Genomic DNA, 24,045 nt, shown 5'->3' on the forward strand with positions numbered 1-24,045 from the left:
GGTCCTTGGAGCCAAAAAGGTTGAGCACCACTGATATAAATCATCTTTTTTTTTTCTAAAATGACTTCTTAGCATTTCAAATGAACTACAGAAAAGAAAAGGACGTTAGGAGGAAGGTTTGAAGTAGAAAGAGTCTATTACACTAACAGATACAGTAACAGAGAAGGGCAGGTAGGGCACACGGATTAAAGAGCCCAAGAAGAAAGAATGAAAAGGGCAACTTCTAAAAAGGGGTGCTTAAAGAGCTCATGCAACTAATATACACATGCCTCCACATAATCCGCATCCCGATGGTAGACTCTCATAGCAATTTACAGCTATTTCCAAGACTACTTTCTGCTTTTGTATAAAGAGTCCTAATCCTCTGGTCATATCCACCAGCTACTCTAACTTTAACCCTAATTTTTCAATGCCATCTATCAAACTCACAACAAGGACTTTAGCACTTGGGTCACGGTCTTCTTCTTCATGTGTGCCGCCATCCTGCAGGTGCACTTATATGTGGATATTTTTCAATAAATATGTACTACAGCACTATACAACCCGTGGGTGGTTGAATCCAAGGATGTAGAACCACGGATACAGAGGACCAACTATAAAGTTATACTGGAATTTTTGACTCCACAGAGAGTTAGAGTGCCTAACCCCTGTGTAATTCAAGGGTCAACCATATTCTATACTGGTCTTCTATACTTAGAGTACACTACTGCTTCCCAGAAAACACTGGCTATACAACATTGATCTGATTATGACCACTGCTCTTAAATGTTTCTTCTGCACATCATACTTATGATAGCCACATTCCATGTGTTCATATAAACTTCATTTAAATATCCCACTAACCTCCACACATGTTCAACAAAGTAAGCAAGACTGATGGCACACACCGGTGGAAAACAAAGTAAAAAACAAATAGATACTCTGATCTCAGCCTAATCTATTCAAACACCTGGTTTATTTGAACCAATTTTATAAGCTAGCATGAAGAAAATATGGAGTCCCTCTCTCTATCAGGAAAGATATACTTGCCTTTTTCACAGCCCATATTTTTTTACATCTCTGAAAACAGGACATATCTTACAATTGATGATATAGCATATTTTAATTGGCAAAGGTCTCTCAAATCCAGTGGTACATAAAATAAGGGAACGGTCTTATAATTAATAGCATCTTATTTGGTAAAACAAGGTACAGAAAACATGGTTCTGGGTGAAAAAGAGAGTCCTCTGATAACCTTATGAAACTTCATTACTTAATGCTGCAGAACAAGATATAGCCGGTCCCCAACTTATGATGGTTCTACTTACTTTTCAACTTTATGATGGTCTGAAAGTGATACACATTCACTAGAAACTGTACTTCGAATTTTGAATTCTGAGCTTTTCCCTTTTCCCAGGTTAGCAAAATACAGTATGATACTCTCTGGTGATGCTGGCAGTGGCAGCTAGCCACAGCTCTCAGTCAGCCAAGTCATCATGAGGGTAAACAACTTATACACGTAGAGCTCTTATGTACCCACACAACCATTCTGTTTTTCACTTTTGAAACAGCACTCAATAAATTACACAAGCTATTTAACACTTATTACAAAATAGGCTTTGTGTGGTATGATTCTGTCCAATTGCAAGCTAATGTAAATGTTCTGAGCACATTTAACGTTGGCTAAGCTAAGCTATGAAGCCGTAACCTTGTCACAAGTCAAGGAAGATATCCATGTACCAGAATCACACCTATGATTTACAACTGTTCTCATGTATTTGTCTTCAGAATCTTAAGTCTTATTAGTAAGAATGCTGGAACTGATGAGTTTAAGGCTTCTCTAAAGTGACTCTGAAAGTATTTGTAAAACCACACCCAATTAATTAGATTGACAGGATTAGGCCACGTATTAGGATTAGTTAATCTGTGACTCTACAATCCAATCAAGTTCTTCAGTGCTTCACTTGCACCCTGTGAGGTCATCATCACAGACTAAATTTCTATGACTAAATATCATACTATATTCAAATATATTTACTACTGCCATAAGTAGTAAAGCACATAAAATAAGGAGCCCCAAGTCCATTTTCCTAGAAATTTTATAAATTATTTTAAAATTTTATTGCAATCCTTCAACAATGACACATTTTTTTAATATTTTACTTTTGGTAAGACTGGCTCTATTTGGGGTATAAAAATGACTAGATGTGTGTTCAATAACCAAGAAATACAATCTAACTAAAAAATGTTATGTCCCTGGTTTTCCTAATCCACTCAAAAGATTACATTTTCACAACCATGTCTCCAAGTCCATTCTAATTTACAATCATCTTTTCAGTTCTTGAGGGAGAACTGAAACACAAATTGCAGGTTTCAAGAAAGTCTGAAATTGTTAATTATCTACTCTTCAAGCAATGTGATGAGGGCAGTGAATTTTTTTTCTTTAGGAAAAAAAAAAGATGTACTATAAAAGTTACTTGTTGTGGAACTAAGTACCCTCCATCATTTCAACAATGATCAATAGAAGGCTCACTTAATTTTCTATGCAACTAGAAAGGGCAAAAGCTATTATTTAACTTCAATCTTTCATTTTAAAATTCTAATAAAACTACTAGGTCAGACATTAATACCAAAATATTGGCTCACATTGATGAGAGTTATACACTTAAAAAAAAAAGTGTTCAGCTGAAATTGAAGACACTTGTATGATAAGTCAACCCTGTGCCTTTGTTAACCTGTAGTAAATTCACAACCACAGTTGGTTAGAATAATTAATCTAACAGATTTTTTTAGAAAACAAACTGCCTCCTAATCACTTTAGAGGCCAATAATTATTTTTTCTTCTGAATCTACTAATACCTATCTCCTGGATGTTAACTGCAAAAAAAAAAAAAAAAATTTAAGCTCTTATACAGAGCAAACATATAGAAATTTCCCCATATAACAACTGTGAGTCCATAGAAATGTTTAAAATATATTTGGCACCAGATATAATGATATCTTCATGTTTCAGTGAACAAGATTTACTACCCCAAAAGAAGTTTCCTGGGACAATAAATCTTGAGGCTCAGTATACCAAAGAAATTAAGAATTCTCTTTATTATGCATTACGGTGATTTTCTTAAATTCTCTGAAATGGTAAATGAATGAGATTGAAAGGATCCATCAGGCCATATTCAATTTCAATGATGAATGACATATTAATAGACTAAATACAAAAATAAACACCAGAAATATGAGAATATATAAAGTTAGCCTCATTTCATCTTGTGTCTGCCTTTAAACCAAAATAGTTTCACCATTATATCTGTAATTACATTAAAAAATTAGGCATAACCATTGAGAACCTCTATGTGGGAAGAACAGTTCTGCACATTTGGGCAAGGTTTTTTTCTTCTCTTCATCTACAGTTATACTAACAAACTCTCAAAGCTACTTTTTCTTTTACTGTGATACAAACAATACAACATTGATAAAGTCATATAACGATTATATATATAAATAACACACTTGATGGCTAGATTTTCTTTATGAACTACTAGTTTTAGACAAACAAGAATTATAAATTTATATTTAAGGATAAACTAAGAAAAGAAAGAAAAAGCAATACCTAGAATGCCAGATGAAATACATACATACATAAAACCTAAACTTCCTACCTAGCAAAGTATGCAAGAAAATAACAGATGAATATTTATAAAATCCTTATTAAACTAGATGAGTACATGCCCTTGAAATTAAATGGAGTAAAAAAAAAAAGCTTTTGTAATTCTCTGCTTAATTCTCTCAACAGTTATTAGAGAGGAGATCTTCATATTTATTACTCTTTCATCCTACATAGTAAATATTTTACTTTCAAAAAAGTAATAAATAAATCATTGTAAAAATATTTTCCACAGAATTTTAATAAAGCAGTCAAACTGGACATGAGAAAGTAAAACGACTCCAAGCAGAGAAAAGCAATAAATTCAATGCTAGAAACTTTTAAGAGATTATTAGGTCTTTTCTTTTTCCTTTCCTTTTCCTTTTTTTTTTTTCTTTTTAATTTGAGCGTGTGAGATGAAAGAGGAGGACGGAGTCTTACTTATTTTTTTTAATCAAGCATAATTTCCTAAAACCATTCAAGATCGACTCCTTGCATGGTATTCCACTACATCCTAACTACATACAACCCTGCAGGTGACATAACTAACTACCCCTAAGGGAAAGGTGTGGAGAAGTGGAGAGAGGCAGACAAGCAGGAAATGAAGAAAGACAACTTAGTAGAAATAAGTTAGCAGAAACAGAACTTTGCAAATGGGAAATAATCCCAGTTCAGGCTTAGTCACATTAAAGAAAAAATGTGGACTTTATCAAACAAGACGGCTATGCATGTGTGGTGGCTAGAGGCAGATGAGAAGTCTCTGTACCTTCCTTTCAACGTTGTTGTGAACCTAAAACTGCTCCAAAAATAATTTTTTTTTCAAAAAATAAATTAATAATAATATATCAAGACTAAGTAGGGCTTAACCCAGGAACAAAAGAAAGCTTCAGTGTTAGGATATATTTCCATTTAATACATAAAATAAACAAATCTAAGCAGGAAAAAAAACCAGTATTCTATCTATAGTAGATAAAAAGCAATTAGACAACACTGAATACCTATTCTTGATTAAAAGTAAAATGACTCAGTAAAATAGAACCAAACATGCACTTGCTGAATCTGATAAAATAGATTTCAGACTCAAAGACAGCATACAATACTTTAAAGAAACATTAGAAGCATTCCCACACAAATCAAGAACAAGACAAGGATCCCTATAACTATTACTACAATTTAAAATTGTACTTGTGTGTAACTGAATTAGACACGAAAAAAGTTAGTGTATAAAAAAACTAAGCGATAGCTTCACGATGGCGGAAGAGTAAAACGTGGAAATCACCTTCCTCCCCACAGATACATCAGAAATATATCTACCCGAGGAACAACTCCTACAGAACACCTACTGAACGCTGGTAGAAGACCTCAGACCTCCCAAAAGGCAAGAAACTCCCCACGTACCTGGGTAGGGCAAAAGGAAAAAGAAAAAATGGAGACAAAGAATGGGGACGGGACCTGCACCTCAGAGAGGGAGCTGTGAAGGAGGAAAAGTTTCCACACACTAGGAAGCCCCTTCACTGGCAGAGACAGGGGTGGGGGGTGGGCGGGGGGGAAATCTTTGGAGCAACAGAGGAGAGCGCAGCAACAGGGGTGTGGAGGGCAAAGCAGAGAGATTCCCACACAGAGGATCAGTGCCGGCCAGCACTCACCAGCCCGAGAGGCCTGTCTGCTCACCGGCCAGTGCAGACGGGGGCTGGGAGCTGAGGCTCAGGATTCAGAGGTCAGATCCCAGGTAGAGGACTGGGGTTGGTGGCGTGAACACAGCCTAAAGGGGGCTAGTGAGCCCCAGCTAGCCAGGAGGGAGTCTGAGAAAAAGTCTGGAACTGCCTAAGAGGCAAGGGACCATTGTTTTGGGGTGCACGAGGAGAGGGGATTCAGAGCACCGCCTAAACGAGCTCCAGAGACAGGGGTGAGCCACAGCTATCAGTGTGGACACCAGAGACGGGCATGAAACATTAAGGCTGCTGCTGCCGCCACCAAGAAGCCTGTGTGCCAGCACAGGTTACTATCTACACCTCCCCTCCAGGGAACCTGTGCAGCCGGCCACTGCCAGGGTCCCGTGATCCAGGGACAACTTCCCTGGAGAACACATGGTATGCCTCAGGCTGTTGCAACATCACGCTGGCCTCTGTTGCCACAGGCTCGCCCTGCATTCCATGCCCCTCCCTCCCCCCCAATCCCGGCCTGAGTAAGCCAGAGCCCCCGAAGCAGCCACTGCTTTAACCCGGTCCTGTATGGGTGGGGAACAGACGTCCTCAGGTGACTTACATGCAGAGGCGGGGCCAAAGCCGAACCTGAACCCCAGGAGCTGTGCGAACAAAGAAGAGAAAGGGAAATTTCTCCATGCAGCCTCAGGAGCAGCAGATTAAATCTCCACATTGAAACTGAGGTACCCTGCATCTGTGGAATACCTGAATAGACAACTAATCATCCCAAAATTGAGGCAACGGACTTTGGCATCAACTGTAGACTTGGGGTTTACTTTCTGCATCTAATTTGGTTTTGGTTTTGTGTTTATCTTAGTTTAGTATTTACAGCTTATTATCATTGGTAGATTTGTTTATTGATTTGGTTTCTCTCTTCCTTTTTATTTTTTTTTTGCAGTACATGGGCCTCTCACTGTTGTGGCCTCTCCCGTTGCGGAGCACAGGCTCCAGATGCACAGACTCAGTGGCCGTGGCTCACAGGCCCAGCCACTCCAGGGCATGTGGGATCCTCCCGGACCGGGACACAAACCCGTGTCTCCAGCATCGGCAGGCGGACTCTCAACCACTGAGCCACCAGGGAAGCCCTACTTTTTATATATATATATATATTTTTTTTTTTTCCTTTTTCTCCTATTATGAGTGTGTATGTGTATGCTTCTTTGTGTGATTTGTCTGTATAGCTTTGTTTTTACCATGTGTCCTAGAGTTCTGTCTATACTTTTTTTTAAATATAGCTTTTAGCACTTGTTATCATTGGTGGATTTTTTTTGGATCGGTTGCTCTCTTTTTCTTTCGTTTTTGCTTATTTTTAATAATATTTTGTTACTTTAATAAATATTTTATTTCATTTTTCATTCTTTTTTTTTTTCCTCCCGTTTCCTCTGAGCTGGGTGGCTGACAGTCTTGGTGCTTCAGCTCAGTGTCAGGCCTGAGCCTCTGCAGTGGGAGAGCCATGTTCAGGACACTGATCCACCAGAGACCTCGCAGCCCCATGTAATATCAAACAGTGAAAGCTCTCCCAGAGATCTCCATCTCAATGCTAAGACGCACCTCTACTCAATGACCAGCAAGCTACAGTGCTGGACACTCCATGCAAAACAACTGACAAGACAGGAACACAACTCCACCCATTAGCAGAAAGGCTGCCTAAAATCATAATAAGTTCACAGATGCCCCAAAACACACAACGAGATGAGGTCCTGCCCACCAAAGACAAGGTCCAGCCTCATCCACCAGAATACTGGCACCAGTCCCCTCCACCTACACAACCCACTGAACCAACCTTACTCACTGGGGGCAGACACCAAAACCAACGGGAACTACAAACCTGCAGCCTGAGAAAAGGAGACCCCAAACACAGTAAGTTAAGCAAAATGAGAAGACGGAGAAATACACAGCAGATGAAGGAGCAAGGTAAAAACCCACCAGACCAAACAAATGAAGAGGAAATAGGCAGTCTACCTGAAAAAAAATTCAGAGTGATGATAGTAGAGATGATCCAAAATCTTGGAAATAGAATGGAGAAAGTACAAGAAACGTTTAATAAGGACCTAGAAGTACTAAAGAGTAAACAAACAATGATGAACAACACAATAAATGAAGTTAAAATTTCTCTACAAGGAATCAATAGCAAAATAACTGAAGCATAAGAACGGATACGTGACTTGGAAGATAAAAGAGTGGATATAACTGCTGCACAATAGAATAAAGAAAAAAAGAGTGAAAAGAATTGAGGACAGTCTCAGAGACCTCTGGTAAAACATTAACGCACCAACATTTGAATTATATGGGTCCCAGAAGAAGAAGAGATAAACAAAAGGACTGAGAAAATATTTGAAGAGATTATACTTGAACACTTCCCTAATAAGAGAAAAGAAATAGTCAATCAAGTCCAGGAAGCACACAGAGTGCCAGACAGGATAAATCCAAGGAGAAACATGCCAAGAAACATATTATCAAACTATCAAAAAAAGAAAAAATATTAAAAGCAGAAAGGGAAAAACAACAAATAACATAGAAGGGAATCCCCATAAGGTTAACAGCTGATTTTTCAGCAGAAACTCTGAAAGCCAGAAGGGAGTGGCAGGACAAATTTTAAGTGATGAGAAAGAAAAACCTACAACCAAGATCACTCTACCCAGCAAGGATTTCATTCAGATTTGATGGAAAATTAAAACCTTTACAGACAAGAAAAAGCTAAGAGAATTCCACACCACCAAACCAGCTTTACAACTAATGCTAAAGGAACTTCTCTAGGCAGGAAAGATGAGACAAGGAAAAGACCTACAATAACAAACCCAAAACAATTAAGAAACTGGTAATAGGAAAACACATATCAATAACTGCCTTAAATGTAAATGGATTAAATGCTCCAACCAAAAGACACAGACTGGCTGAATGGATACATAAACAAGACCCATATATATGCTGTTTACAAGAGACCCACTTCAGACCTAGGGACACATACAGACTGAACGTGAGGGGATGAAAAAAGATATTCCATGCAAATGGAAATCAAAAGAAAGCTGGAGGAGCAATTCTCATATCAGACAAAATAGATGTTAAAATAAAGACTATTATAAGAGACAAAGAAGGCCACTACATACCGATCAAAGGATAGATCCAAGAAGATATAACAATTGTAAATATTTATGCACCCAACACAGGAGAACCTCAATACATAAGGCAAATATTAACAGCCATAAAAGGGGAAATCGACAGTAACACATTCATAGTAGGGGACTTTTTTTTTTTTTTTTTTTTTTTTTTTTTTTTTTTTTTTTTTTTTTTGCGGTATGCGGGCCTCTCACTGTTGTGGCCTCTCCCGTTGCGGAGCACAGGCTCCGGACGCGCAGGCCTAGCGGCCATGGCTCACGGGCTTAGTTGCTCCACGGCATGTGGGATCTTCCCGGACCAGGGCACGAACACGTGTCTCCTGCATCGGCAGGCGGATTCTCAACCACTGCGCCACCAGGGAAGCCCAATAGTAGGGGACTTTAACACCCCACTTTCACCAATGAACAGATCATCCAAAATGAAAATAAATAAGGAAACACAAGCTTTAAGTGATACATTAAACAAGATGGATTTAATTGATATTTATAGGACATTCCATCCAAAAACAACAGAATACACTTTCTTCTCAAGTGCTCATGGAACATTCTCCAGGATAGATCATAGCTTAGGTCACAAATCAAGCCTTGATAAATTTTAAAAAACTGAAATCATATCAAGTATCTTTTCCGACCACAACGCAATGAAACTAGATATCAATTACAGGAAAAGATCTGTATAAACTACAAACACATGGAGGCTAAACAATATACTAAGTAATCAAGAGATCACTGAAGAAATCAAAGAGGAAATCAAAAAATACCTAGAAACAAATGACAATGAAAACACAACAACCCAAAACCTATGGGATACAGCAAAAGCAGTTCTAAGACGGAAGTTTGTAGCAATATAATCCTACCTCAAGAAACAAGAAACATCTCAAACAAACAACCTAATCTTACACCTAAAGCAATTAAAGAAACAAGAACAAAAAAAATTAGCAGAAGGAAAGAAATCATAAAGATCAGATCAGAAATAAAGGTAAAAGAAATGAAGGAAACAATAGCTAAGATAAATAAAGCTAAAAGCTGGTTATTTGAGAAGATAAACAAAATTGATAAACCATTAGCCAGACTCATCAAGAAAAAATGGGAGAAGTCTCAAAATCAATAGAATTAGAAATGAAAAAGGAGAAGTAACAACTGACACTGCAGAAATACAAAGGATCATGAGAGATTACTACAAGCAACTCTATCCGAATAAAACGGACAACCTGGAAGAAACGGACAAATTCTTAGAAAAGCACAACCTCCCAAGATTGAACCAGGAAGAAATAGAAAATATAAACAGACCAATCACAAGCACTTAAACTGAAACTATGATTAAAAATCTTACAACAAACAGAAGTCCAGGACCAGATGACTTCACAGATGAAGTCTATCAAACATTTAAAGAAGAGCGAACACCCATCCTTCTTAAACTCTTCCAAAACATTGCAGAGGAAGGAACACTCCCAAACTCATTCTACAAGGCCACCAACCCCCTGACACCAAAGACATTACAAAAAAAAGAAAATTACAGACCAATATCACTGATGAATATAGATGCAAAACTCCTCAACAAAATACTAGCAAACAGAATTCAACAACACACTAAAAGGATCATACACCATGATCAAGTGGGGTTTTTCCAAGGAATGCAAGGATTCTTCAATATATGCATATCAATCAATGTGATTCACCACATTAACAAACTGAAGAAGAAAAACCATATGATCATCTCAATAGATGCAGAAAAAGCTTCTGACAAAATTCAACACCCATTTATGATAAAAACTCTCCAGAAAGTGAGCATAGAGGGAAACTACCTCAACATAATAAAGGCCATATATGACAAACCCACAGCAAACATGACTCTCAATGGTGAAAAACTGAAAGCATTTCCTCTAAGATCAGGAACAAGACAATGATTTCCACTCTCACCACTATTATTCAACATAGTTTTGAAAGTCTTAGCCACAGCAATCAGAGAAGAAACAGAAATAAAAGGAATACAAATTGGAAAAGAAGAAGTAAAACTGTCACTATTTGCAGATGACATGATACTATACATAGAGAATCCTAAAGGTGCCACCAGAAAACTACTAGAGCTAATCAATGAATTTGGTAAAGTAGCAGGATACAAAATTAATGCACAGAAATCTCTTGCATTCTTATACACAAATGATGAAAAATCTGAAAGAGAAAATTAGGAAACACTCCCATTTACCACTGCAACAAAAAGAATAAAATACCTAGGAATAAACCTACCTAAGGAAACAAAAGACCTGCATGCAGAAAACTATAAGACACTGATGAAAGAAATTAAAGATGATACAAACAGATGGAGATATATACCATGTTTTTGGATTGGAAGAATCAACACTGTGAAAATGACTGTACAACCCAAAGCAATATACAGAATCCAGGCAATCCCTATCAAACTACCAATGGCATTTTTCACAGAACTAGAACAAAAAAATTTCACAATTTGTATGGAAACACGAAAGACCCAAAATAGCCAAAGCAATCTTGAGAATGAAAAACGGAGATGGAGGAATCAGGTTCCCTGACTTCAGACTATATTACAAAGCTACAGTACTCAAGACAGTATTGTACTGGCACAACAACAGAAATATAGATCAATGGAACAGGATAGAAAGCCCAGAGATCAACCCACACACATATGGTCACCTTATCTTTCATAAAGAAGGCAAGAATATACAATGGAGAGAAGACAGCCTCTTCAATAAGTGGTGCTGGGAAAACTGGACAGCTACATGTAAAAGAATGAAATTAGAACATTCCCTAACACCATACACAAAAATAAACTCAAAATGGATTAAAGGCCTAAATGTAAGGCCAGACACTATCAAACTCTTAGAGGAAAACACAGGCAGAACACTCTATGACAAACATCCCAGCAAGATCCTTTTTGAACCACCTCCTAGAGAAATGGAGATAAAAACAAAAGTAAACAAATGGGACCTAATGAAACTTAAAAGTTTTTGCACAGCAAAGGAAACCATAAACAAGACCAAAAGACAACCCTCAGAATGGGAGAAAATATTTGCAAATGAAGCAACTGACAAAGGATTAATCTCCAAAATATACAGGCAGCTCATGCAGCTCAACATAAAAAAAACAAACAACCCAATCCGAAAATGGGCAGAAGATCTAAATAGACATTTCTCCAAAGAAGATATACAGATTGCCAACAAACACATGAAACACATTAGCTCAACATCACTAATCATTAGAGAAATGCAAATCAAAACTACAATGAGGTATCAACTTACACCAGTCAGCATGGCCATCATTAAAAAATCTACAAGCAATAAATGCTGGAGAGGGTGTGGAGAAAAGGGAACCCCTTGCACTGTTAGTGGGAATGCAAATTGATACAGCCACTATGGAGAACAGTATGGAGGTTCCTTAAAAAACTAAAAATAGGGGCTTCCCTGGTGGCGCAGTGGTTGAGAATCCGCCTGCCGATGCAGGAGACACGGGTTCGTGCCCTGGTCCGGGAAGATCCCACATGCCGCGGAGCAACTAAGCCCGTGAGCCATGGCCGCTGGGCCTGCGCGTCCGGAGCCTGTGCTCCGCAACGGGAGAGGCCACAACAGTGAGAGGCCCGCATACCGCAAAAAAAAAAAAAAAAAAAAAAAAAAAAAACTAAAAATAGAACTATCATAAGACCCAGCAATCCCACTACTGGGCATATACGCTGAGAAAACCATAATTCAAAAACAGTGATGTACCACAATGTTCACTGCAGCTCTATTTACAATAGCCAGGACATGGAAGCAACCTCAGTGTCCATCAACAGATGAATGGATAAAGAAGATGTGGCACATATATACAATGGAATATTACTCAGCCATAAAAAGAAATGAAATTGAGTTATTTGTAGTGAGGTGGATGGACCTAGAATCTGTCATACAGAGTGAAGTAAGTCAGAAAGAGAAAAACACATACTGTATGCTAACACATATATATGGAATCTAAAGAAAAAAAAAAAAAGGTCATGAACAACCTAGGGGCAAGATGGGAATAAAGACGCAGACCTACTAGAGAATGGACTTGAGGATATGGGGAAAGGGAAGGGTAAGCTGGGACAAAGTGAGAGAGTGGCATGGATATATACACTACCAAATAGAAAACAGACACCTAGTGGGAAGCAGCCACATAGCACAGGGAGATCAGCTCAGTGCCTTGTGTCCACCTAGAGTGGTGGGATAGAGAGGGTGGGAGGGAGACACAAGAGGGAGGGGATATGGGGATATATGTGTATGTATAGCTCATTCACTTTGCTATACAGCAGAAACTAACACACCATTGTAAAACAATTATACTCCAATAAAGATGTTGAAAGAAAAGGAAGGAAGGAAGGAAGGAAGGAAGGAAGGAAGGAAGGAAGGAAGGAAGGAAGGAAGAGTAAAACTATGTCAATTTACACCTAATATGACTAGATACTCAGAACATCCAAGAAAATCAACTGAAAAATAATTATAAACAAGAATCAGATGGAACAAGAGAATTCAATGAAAACACAAAGGCCTAGAATAGAGAAAACAACTTCAAGAAAGAAGTACAAAGTTGGAAGATCAAGTCTGTCTGATTTGTCTTTATTATAAACAAACGTAGTCAAGACAGTACTACCACAAAGATAAAAAAGATCAAGGGCATAGAACAGAGCATCTAGCAATAGTCCCACACATATATAACAACTTACTTTTTATAAAGATGCAAAAGAAATTCAATGAAAAAAGAACCATCTCTTCAATACTTGGTGCAGAAACAATTGGATATCCATATGCAAAACAAACAAACAAAAAACCTATCAACAGGCTAAAAACAACCCAAATGTCTATGACTATGGATTAGTTAAGTAAATTATGGTACACTGATAAGATGGAAATCTGTGCATCTATTAAAAAAAGATTGAAGGAGATCTCCATGTACCAAAACTGGGGCAAGGGGACTCAAAATAAATTAAGTAAAAAAAAAAAGCAAGTACAGAAAAATGCGTTAAGAATCACCTCTTGGGTAAGGGTGGTAAGAATATAAATAAATGTATTGCCTGCACATGGATAAAGAAATTCTGATGGATACAATAAATGCTAATAGCAATGGTTATTACTCTTCTGAGATGATGATAAATATCTACTGTCTGTCTGACTTTTAAAATTTTGTTAACCACATTTAATCTATTCAAATAATTCTTTTTTAATTGGCCTTCAAACTGGAAATGCAAATAAGCTGTAATTTACGAAACTGCTACTTCTTATTACTATTTAGGATGCTGTCTTCTAACACCCATGTATGTATATTAAGTTAAAAATTAAACAACTCATTATCCCTTCACTAGTTTGACAGATCAAATTCAACAAAATGGAGAGGTTGTTTATAGAGCTATGTTAATAAACTCCTAAAATCAAAGTTATCTTCAAGTTTTTATAGACAGAAATGAAATTCTATTGTTTTCTACCCAAAAGTATGCATTTTTCAGAGTTGTAAATTTTGTTAAAAACCACATAAAAACTAGGCTTTCTCATAAAAATGACACGTACTTCCCTGACAAATGCTGCATCATTCATAACACCACTAGTTTATAATTCCCATTAGCAAAGATAAAAATAATAAGCAACTCCAGAGCAATAACCTGTCAATCATGGCTACTATTCTATAACTGGTGTTACTACAGTCTTACCCTTTAGACCCACTCTGCTGCAAAATGTGCTTTCCCTCTGTATTCTACAACTTTACACTTTGGTAAGAGAAATTGAGGACAAAACTTAACAGTAAAAACTGAAAAGGAGGTAAGAGGAGACTTATACTTAAAATTCCAAGTAATAGAACTGCTTGAAAAAAAAGAATTTCCTATGATGATTTCAAAGGGTGGTTATATAAGCTAAGTAGAAAGGAAAAAAATTAGAGCATCGTTTTTTCTAGTGAAAAACTACATGAAAAGTTGTTCAACATAAATATATACTTCAGATCCCTAAAGAACAATTTTCTAAGCATTTCTAAGCAGCACTGATTCTGACTAATAAAACTACACTGAGACACATTTTCTTAAATGCTGAACTTTGAATTATGGCAGCACAAGCTGTCAAAATACTTTTTTAAAAACACGAATGCAAACTGAAACAATCTGGCTTCTGACCAACTTTTACACTGAATTAAAAATTTAGAAAGGTGTGGCCCATGTTAAGCATTAACGTTATCCCTACCCTACCGATTGGGCAGGGCACAGAAGTGTATGGCTCTTTTAGGCACCCCTATAATATTCCTGCTGCCAAAACAGACACAAAAGGCGAGCAGTGAACTGTGGGAAGGCCATGGCACCAGAAGTCAACCAACAGTCCCATGCCAAGCAGGCATTATGCAAAATAAATGAAAGTAGAATGATAACTTTGTATTTGTTGAGAAGAAAAGATAGGCATTCAACAGTGCTGAGATTACTGCTAATATTACATCCAAGGGCTAATAACAAATTGAGTGGACTTGAGTAGAAGCAGTTAAAATACAATAAAAACTTACATCATCTAACATGTGAGATTATATTAGGAAAAAGTTTAAAACATTTAATTGCTTACATTGCTATATTTCCTATATTATTCTATCATAACCACCCCTCCTCCAAAACATAATAACTCCATGGTGCATCTTTACTGTCAAATACTATGCGGCAGTTATAAATCTCTTTGCATGACATGGAAATATTTCCAAGTTGTACTGTTAAGTGAAATAAGTCTCGGGTTTTCAGTGTCAAAACAACAAAAATAAGTAACAAAAGAAAACCTTCCATGTGTATGTGTGTATATATATATATATATATATATATATATATATATGTAAATTAATTTTTAAAATAAGACTATGTAGTAAACACTGTTGACCTTCAGAAGGCTTAACAGGTGATTTTCACTCTATATAATTCTATCCTGTTTACAGCTTTTTAAAAAACATAATATGAACCAACAGCCATGAATCACAAACTATTATAAGAAACAAGGGGGACTTGCCTGGTGGTCCAGGGGTTAAGACTCTGTGCTCCCAACACAGGGGGCCCAGGTTCAATCCCTGGTCAGGGAACTAGATCCCAGATGCCCCAACTAAGAGCCCACATGCCACAAGTAAAGATCCTGAACACCACAATGAAGACCTTGCACGCAGCAACAAAGATCCCGCATTCCGCAACTAAGACCCGGCGCAGCCAAATAAATACATATTAGAAAAAAAAAAAAAGAAAAGAAAACAAGGAAGTAACCTAACTTAATTAAGTTTTTGTCACTAAGAATCTTACGAAAATAAAATAGGTAAACAACAAGGACCTACAGTATAGCATAGGGCACTATATTCAATACCATGTAATAAGCTATAATGGAAAAGAATCTGAAAAAGAAAAAATATATATATATATGAACTACTTTGCTGTACACCAGAAACTAACACAACAATGTAAATCCACTATACTTCAATTTAAAAAAAAAAAAGGATCTTGCTAAAGAGCAGACTTGGGAATTATATGTTTGTCAATATAGTGCTATATTCAATTCAAGTAATTTCTGGAAAAATCAAGACAAGTGGGTCTCAAAATGTCATTCATATTCCTTTTCCAAGCTGAATTTTGTTACACTGCAAGTATTAATTAGAAAACTTTACCTTTCTTGAAGCATGGATGTCAAAAAATGGCTTATTTCTGACACCAAATGGTTCCTGTGTTTTGTCAATGAGCCCCGTCTTCATTTTATCATGTCGAGGATTTATTATTTCTCGTTCTATACACTGCAGACGAATATTAAAATTACAATCTCCAACCGGCTGTGCCTGAATTAAACAAGACAATTATTTAAATTTCAACACTAAAAACTATTTTATCAGCAGAATTATCAGGCTGATACACTATACATAGCAGTCTATATAAACAGCATCCTTTGGAGTTGCCCAGTGTATAGCCTGAACAACCATAAGTGCCAGCCCTGATGATTAATTTGACTAATGACAGAAGCATACCTAAACATGCAAATGCACACACATACACAGTTACTTATTTTAATTATAAATATATAAAAGAGTATGGGGGCTTCCCTGGTGGCGCAGTGGTTGAGAATCCGCCTGCCGATGCAGGAGAAACGGGTTCGTGCCCTGGTCCGGGAAGATCCCACATGCCGCGGAGCAACTAAGCCCGTGAGCCATGGCCGCTAGGCCTGCGCGTCCGGAGCCTGTGCTCCGCAACGGGAGAGGCCACAACAGTGAGAGGCCCGCATACCGCAAAAAAAAAAAAAAAAACCAAAAAAAAAAAAAAAAAAAGAGTATGGGAAAATGGTATAAATCTCCTCAAATATAAATTGATCCAAAGTTTTCACATCTGAATTAAAGTATTAATATACTCACTAATCATTTTTATTGTTTACATGAATTAGTAAAACCTGTGTAAAAACTACAATCCACATAGTCAGGAAAGTACAAGCAAACAACACACCAAAATAAGCAAAAAAGTAGTCACCTATAATGTTTTTTGTTGTTTAAAGTGCTAACACTTTACAGCCTTCAAGAAGTAGAAGATATTTATTAAACAAATACATTCTCAACTCTGAAAACTAATATAGAAAAGGTTTATATGATATATTCAAAAACAAAAGTTTTCTTCTTCCCCCATACATATATATACAGTATATATGTTATGGTATATATATATGGTTTGAACCATGAAATAAAAAGCACATGTACACTTTTGTATGAGCTGAGGGTAGGGGCTTGTCCTCTCCTAATGGTATATACAAACACAGCTATAACCTATCACCTGGGTGACAGTAGTGGTCCGGATTAGCAGCATCACCTCAATGGTATATCAAGTACCCTTTTCTTTATTCTGCAATTGGACACACTTCCATGCATTTTTCCCATCTTTTCTGCCTTCTTCCTCTTCTCTAACTATATCACTCAACCTAACATTTTACCCAACCTACTGTTTACAAAGGGGTAGCAACACTTGCTTAATCTGTGAACATTAAATACACCTCAAGGATGACTTTTTCTCAACTTTGGAAGGATGACAATTTTGATACTCGGCAAAGAATAAGGAGCAAGACAAGTGAGCAAGAGCTAGGTATAAGGTAGAATATGTTCCCTTTACATAAAGGTATACAACTGTTTGTAAAGGGTATTTACTGAAGAAATGCTAGTTAGTAAATAACCACACAGGCCATGTGCAAACTTTCCCATGTCACCCATGTCATCAACAAGGTTGAAAAACCTAAAATGTCAGGCTTATTTATTAGATGAATTGAGACCCCTATAAAATTAAAGTGAAACAAGCAAGCCCTCTTTTTAAGAAATAAAATGTCTAAAAATTGTTTAAAAAAATTGTAAGTAGGCTAAATTCCCTCCTAGATACTCTTCACTTTAAAATTCACCAAAACAACTAAAATAGATTGAAATCAAGTTCACCTTCAAATCTGTGTTGCCTATCATAAAAGAAGCTCCTGATAGATAGGTGTTGAATCGTTGAGAATAGACTACAGGAAGCGCTCAATAAGTATTGACTAACTGGCCTCCTTGTTTTGAGTCCTTTTTCACTTCAAAACACTATCCACGATGCCAGTGGAGTTATCCTTCAAAGCAATAAAAATATGATCATATCATTACCATAACTAAAACCCTTCAGTAGTGTCCTATTATGTACAGAACAAAGAATTAAGCTAAAACATCTTATTCAAGTAATCTGGTCTCCTACCCACTAATCCATTCTCATTTCCTGCTATGTCTCACATCTCACCATACATCAAGTACACTAAAAACCATCTAATGCTCCTGACTTCTAAGGCTCACTCTTTCAAAATTAATCTGTATCACTTTCTCTGTCTACAACTCCACACTTCAAATAACTCAAGTATGCCCAGGGTAAGCTGCAATATTCTCACCTCTCTGGTACCTCTCATATATTTCTATATCTCCCATGTATCTTTGACATTATACTTATGATACCATTATAATATTTCTTTACATTTACATCCCTATTCGTAAGACCACTGGTCTGCAAATTTCTTTTTTGTTGTTGTTTCTTTTGACCGTACAGCATGTGGGATCTTAGTTTGACGACCGGGGATCAAACCCATGCCCCCTGTAGTGGAAGCGTGGAGCCCTAACCACTGGACAGCCAGGGAAGTCCCTGCAAATTTCTTTTGATTTTGTATCCAATCTAAACACATATCGAACAAGTATGTATAATATATGCATATTAATTTTTAATAAATTGCATACATGCACAAGCATATAATATGTTATAAAACAGACAAAAATTCAATAATAGATTAAGAATAAACAGGAGTTCTCCAATTTTCTTTCCAAATCCCAATGAACAGTTGTAGAAGTAGCCTCCTTTAGAGGTCAGGGCACTAAATTATAAACTCCCTGGAAGGCAAGAAATTATGTCCTATTCTTCTGGGCATACTCAATACCTAGACTAATACCTGACATATAAAAAATTATCAATGAAATTCTTGCTGTACAAAATAATAAACTAAGGAACTGAAAAGTTTCAAACAATTATTTCAAAAAATTTTTTTCTAAGAGTGACCTTGATTTCATGATTCAAAATTTTAAAAGTGGTTAACCATCAATGAAAGCTCCACAGTATATTAAAGAATTAAATATATGACACTTTCAATTATAAATATATCCTATTACCAGAAATGTGAAAAACTGTGACTTAAAAAAAACAATGAAATAGTCACTCCCTCTTGCAAGAGCACCAGAATCACAACTAACTGCTGAACAATCATCAACAGGAAGACACTGGAACTCACCAAAAAAGATACCCCACATCCAAAGACAAAGGAGAAGCCACAATGAGATGGTAGGAGGGGCGCAATCATAATAAAATCAAATCCCATAACTGCTGGGTGGGTGACTCACAGACTGGGGGACACTTATACCACAGAAGTCCACACACTGGAGTGAAGGTTCTGAGCCCCACATCAGGCTTCCCAACCTGGGGGTCCGGCAACAGGAGGAGGAATTCAAAGAGAATCAGACTTTGAAGCCTACTGGGAATAGATTGCAGGATTTCAACAGGACTGGGAAAAACAGACTCCACTCTTGGAGGGCACACACAAAGTAGTGTGTGCATCAGGACCCAGAGGGAGGAGCAGTGACCCCATAGGACACTGAACCAGACCTATCTGCTAGTATTGGAGGGTATCCTGAAGAAGTGGGGGGTGGCTTAGGCTCACTGCAGGGACAAGGACACTGGCAGCATAAGTTCTGGGAAGTACTCCTTGGCATGAGCCCTCCCAGAGTCCAACATTAGCCCCACCAAAGAGCTGGGTAGGCTCCAGTGTTGGGTCACCTCAGGCAAAACAAGCAACAAGGAGGGAACCCAGCCCCACCCATCAGCAGACAAGTGGATTAAAGTTTTACTGAGCTCTGCCCACCAGAGCAACACCCAGCTCTACCCACCACAAGCCCTTCCCATCAGGAAACTTGCTCAAGCCTCTTAGATAGCCTCTTCCACCAGAGGGCAGATAGCAGAAGCAAGAAGAACTACAACCCTGCAGCGTGGAACAAAAAGCACAATCACAGAAAGATGGACAAGATGAAAAGGCAGAGATCTATATACCAGAAGAAGGAACAAGATAAAACCCCAGAAAAACAACCAAACGAAGTGGAGATAGGCAACCTTCCAGAAAACAATTCATAGTAATTATAAGGAAGATGATCTAGGACCTCTGAAAAAGAATGGAGGCAAAGATGGAGAAGATGCAATAAATGTTTAACAAAGACCTAGAAGAATTAGAGAACAAACACCTAGAAGAAATAAAGAACAAACAAACAGAGATGAACAAAACAATATCTGAAATGAAAAATACACTAGAAGGAATCAATAGCAGAATAACTGAGGCAGAAGAATGGATAAGTGACCTGGAAGACAGAATGGTGGAATTCACTGCTGCAGAACTGAATAAAGAAAAAAAGAATGAAAAGAAATGAAGACAGCCTCTGGGACAACATTAAACACAACAACATTTGCGTTATAGGGGTCCCAAAGGAGAAGAGAGAGAGAAAGGACCCGAGAAAATATTTGAAGACATTATAGTCGAAAACTTAAATAACATGGGAAATGAAATAGCCACCAAAGTCCAGGAAGCCCAGAGTCCCAGACAGGATAAACCCAAGGAGAAACACGCTGAGACACATAGTAATCAAATTGGCCAAAAATAAAGACAAAGAAAAATTACTAAAAGCAGCATGGGAAAAACAACAAATAACATACAAGGGAACTCCCATAAGGTTAACAGCTGATTTCTCAGCAGAAACTCTACAAGCAAGAACAGAGTGGCATGATATATTTAAAGTGATAAAAGGGAAGAACCTACAACCAAGATTACTCTACCCAGCAAGGATCTCATTCAGATTCGCTGGAGAAATCATAAGCTTTACAGACAAGCAAAAGTTAAGCAAAAGCTAAGCAAAAGCACCACCAAACCAGCTCTACAACAAATGCTAAAGGAACTTCTGCAACTGGGAAACACAAGAGAAGAAGAGGACCTACAAAAACAAACCCAAAACAATTAAGAAAATGGTCACAGGAACATACATATCGATAATTACCTTAAACGTGAATGGATTAAATGCTCCAACCAAAAGACACAAACTCACTGAATGGATACAAAAACAAGACCATATACATGCTGTCTACAAGAGATCCACTTCAGACCTAGTGACACATACAGACTGAAAGTGAGGGGATGGAAAAAGATATTCCATGCAAATGGAAATCAAAAGGAAGCTGGAGTACCAATACTCATATCAGATAAAATAGACTTTAAAATAAAGAATGTTACAAGAGACAAGGAAGGACACTACATAATGATCAAGGGATCAATCCAAGAAGAAGACATAACAATTGTAAATATATATGCCCCAACACAGGAGCACCTCAATACATAAGGCAACTGCTAACAGCTATGAAAGAAGAAATCGACAGTAACACAATAATAGTGGGGGCTTTAACACCTCACTTAAACCAATGGACAGATCATCCAAACAGAAAATTAATAAGTAAACACAAGCTTTAAATGACACAAAAGACCAGATACATTTAATTGATATTTATAGGACTTTCCATCCAAAAACAGCATATTACACTTTCTTCTCAAGTGCACACAGAACATTCTCCAGGATAGATCACCTCTTGGGTCACAAATCAAGCCTCAGTAAATTTAAGAAAACTGAAATCATATCAAGCATCTTTTCTGACCACAATGCTATGAGATTAGAAATTAATTACAGGGAAAAAACATTAAAAAACACAAACACATGGAGGCTAAAGAATACATTACTAAATAACCAAGAGATGACTGAAGAAATTAAAGAGGAAATCAAAAAACACCTAGCAACAAATGACAACGAAAACACGATGATCCAAAACCTGTAATAGATGCAGCAAAAGCAGTTCTAAGAGGGAAGTTTATAGAAATACAAGCCTACCTCAAGAAACAAGAAAAATCTCAAACAATCTAACCTTACACCTAAAGGAACTAGAGAAAGAAGAACATACAAAACCCAAAGTTAGTAGAAGGAAAGAAATCATAAAGATGAGAGCAGAAATAAATGAAATAGATACAAAGAAAACAATAGCAAAGATCAATAAAACTAAAAGCTGGTTCTTTGAGAAGATAAACAAAACTGATAAACCATTCCCCAGACTCATCAAGAAAAAGAGGGAGAGACTCAAATCAATAAAATTAGAAATGAAAAAGGAGAAGTTGGGCTTCCCTCGTGGCCCAGTGGTTTAGAGTCCGCCTGCGGATGCAGGGGATGCGGGTTTGTGTCCCAGTCTGGGAGGATCCCACATGCCAGGGAGCGCTGGACCCGTGAGCCATGGCTGCTGAGCCTGTGCATCCAGAGCCTGTTCTCCTCAACGGGAGAGGCCACAACAGTGAGAGACCCACATACCGCAAAAAAAAAAGAAAAAGGAAAAGTTGCAACAGACACCACAGAAATACAAAGCGTCCTAAGAGACTACTATAAGCCACACAAAAAAATGCACAACCTGGAAGAAATGGACAAATTCTTAGAAAGCTATAACCTTCCAAGACCGAACCAGGAAGAAACAGAAAATATTAACAGAACAATCACAAGTAATGAAATTGAACCTGTGATTAAAAACCTTCCAACAAACAAAAGTCCAGGACCAGAGGGCTTCACAGGTGAATTCTATCAAACATTTAGAGAAGAGCTAACACCTATCTTTCTCAAACTCTTATCAAAATATATTAGAGGGAGGAACACTCCCAAACTCATTCTATGAGGCCACCATCACCCTGATACCAAAAAAAGAAAATTACAGATCAATATCACTGATGAATATAGATGAAAAATCCTCAACAAAATACTAGTAAACAGAATTCAACAACACACTAAAAGGATCATACACCATGATCAAGTGGGATTTATCCCAGGAACGCAAGGATTCTTCAATATATGCATATCAATCAATGTGATTCACCACATTAACAAACTGAAGAAGAAAAACCATATGATCATCTCAATAGATGCAGAAAAAGCTTCTGACAAAATTCAACACCCATTTATGATAAAAACTCTCCAGAAAGTGAGCATAGAGGGAAACTACCTCAACATAATAAAGGCCATATATGACAAACCCACAGCAAACATGACTCTCAATGGTGAAAAACTGAAAGCATTTCCTCTAAGATCAGAAACAAGACAATGATTTCCACTCTCACCACTATTATTCAACATAGTTTTGAAAGTCTTAGCCACAGCAATCAGAGAAGAAACAGAAATAAAAGGAATACAAATTGGAAAAGAAGAAGTAAAACTGTCACTATTTGCAGATGACATGATACTACACATAGAGAATCCTAAGGGTGCCACCAGAAAACTACTAGAGCTAATCAATGAATTTGGTAAAAAAGTAGCAGGATACAAAATTAATGCACAGAAATCTCTTGCACTCCTATACACTAATGATGAAAAATCTGAAAGAGAAAATTAGGAAACACTCCCATTTACCACTGCAACAAAAAGAATAAAATACCTAGGAATCAACCGACCTAGGGAGACAAAAGATCTGTATACAGAAAACTATAAGACACTGATGAAAGAAATTAAAGATGATACAAACAGATGAAGAGATATACCATGTTCTTGAATTGGAAGAATCAATATTGTGAAAATGACTGTACTACCCAAAGCAATCTACAGATTCAATGCAATGCCTATCAAATTACCAATGGTGTTTTGTACAGAACTAGAACAAACTATTTCACAATTTGTATGAAGACACAAAGACCCCGAATAGCCAAAGCAGTCTTGAGGGAAAAAAACGGAGCTGGAGGAATCAGGCTCCCTGACTTCAGACTATACTACAGAACTACAGTAATCAAGACAGTATGGTACTGGCACATAAACAGAAAAATAGATCAATGGAACAGGAAAGAAAGCCCAGAGATAAACCCACACACCTATGGTCAACTAATCTATGACAAAGGAGGCAAGGATATACAATGGAGAAAAGACAGTCTCTTCATAAGTGGTGCTGGGAAAACTGGACGGCTACACATAAACGAATGAAATAAGAACACTCCCT

At 37.3% G+C, this 24,045-nt stretch overlaps 1 protein-coding gene across 1 annotated transcript in view; it reads right to left on the reverse strand.

The window, feature by feature from the left end:
• RNGTT (RNA guanylyltransferase and 5'-phosphatase) overlaps positions 1-24,045 on the reverse strand; it is a 243,626-nt gene that overhangs the window by 126,750 nt on the left and 92,831 nt on the right. The window contains exon 11 of the mRNA XM_059083231.2: positions 16,089-16,253. Within this exon, the coding sequence (XP_058939214.1) occupies positions 16,089-16,253 (165 nt within the window). The remainder of the gene's footprint in view (positions 1-16,088; positions 16,254-24,045) is intronic.

Source organism: Kogia breviceps, chromosome 13, assembly GCF_026419965.1.
Source record: "Kogia breviceps isolate mKogBre1 chromosome 13, mKogBre1 haplotype 1, whole genome shotgun sequence".
In the NCBI taxonomy this organism is placed as follows: Eukaryota; Metazoa; Chordata; class Mammalia; order Artiodactyla; family Physeteridae; genus Kogia; species Kogia breviceps.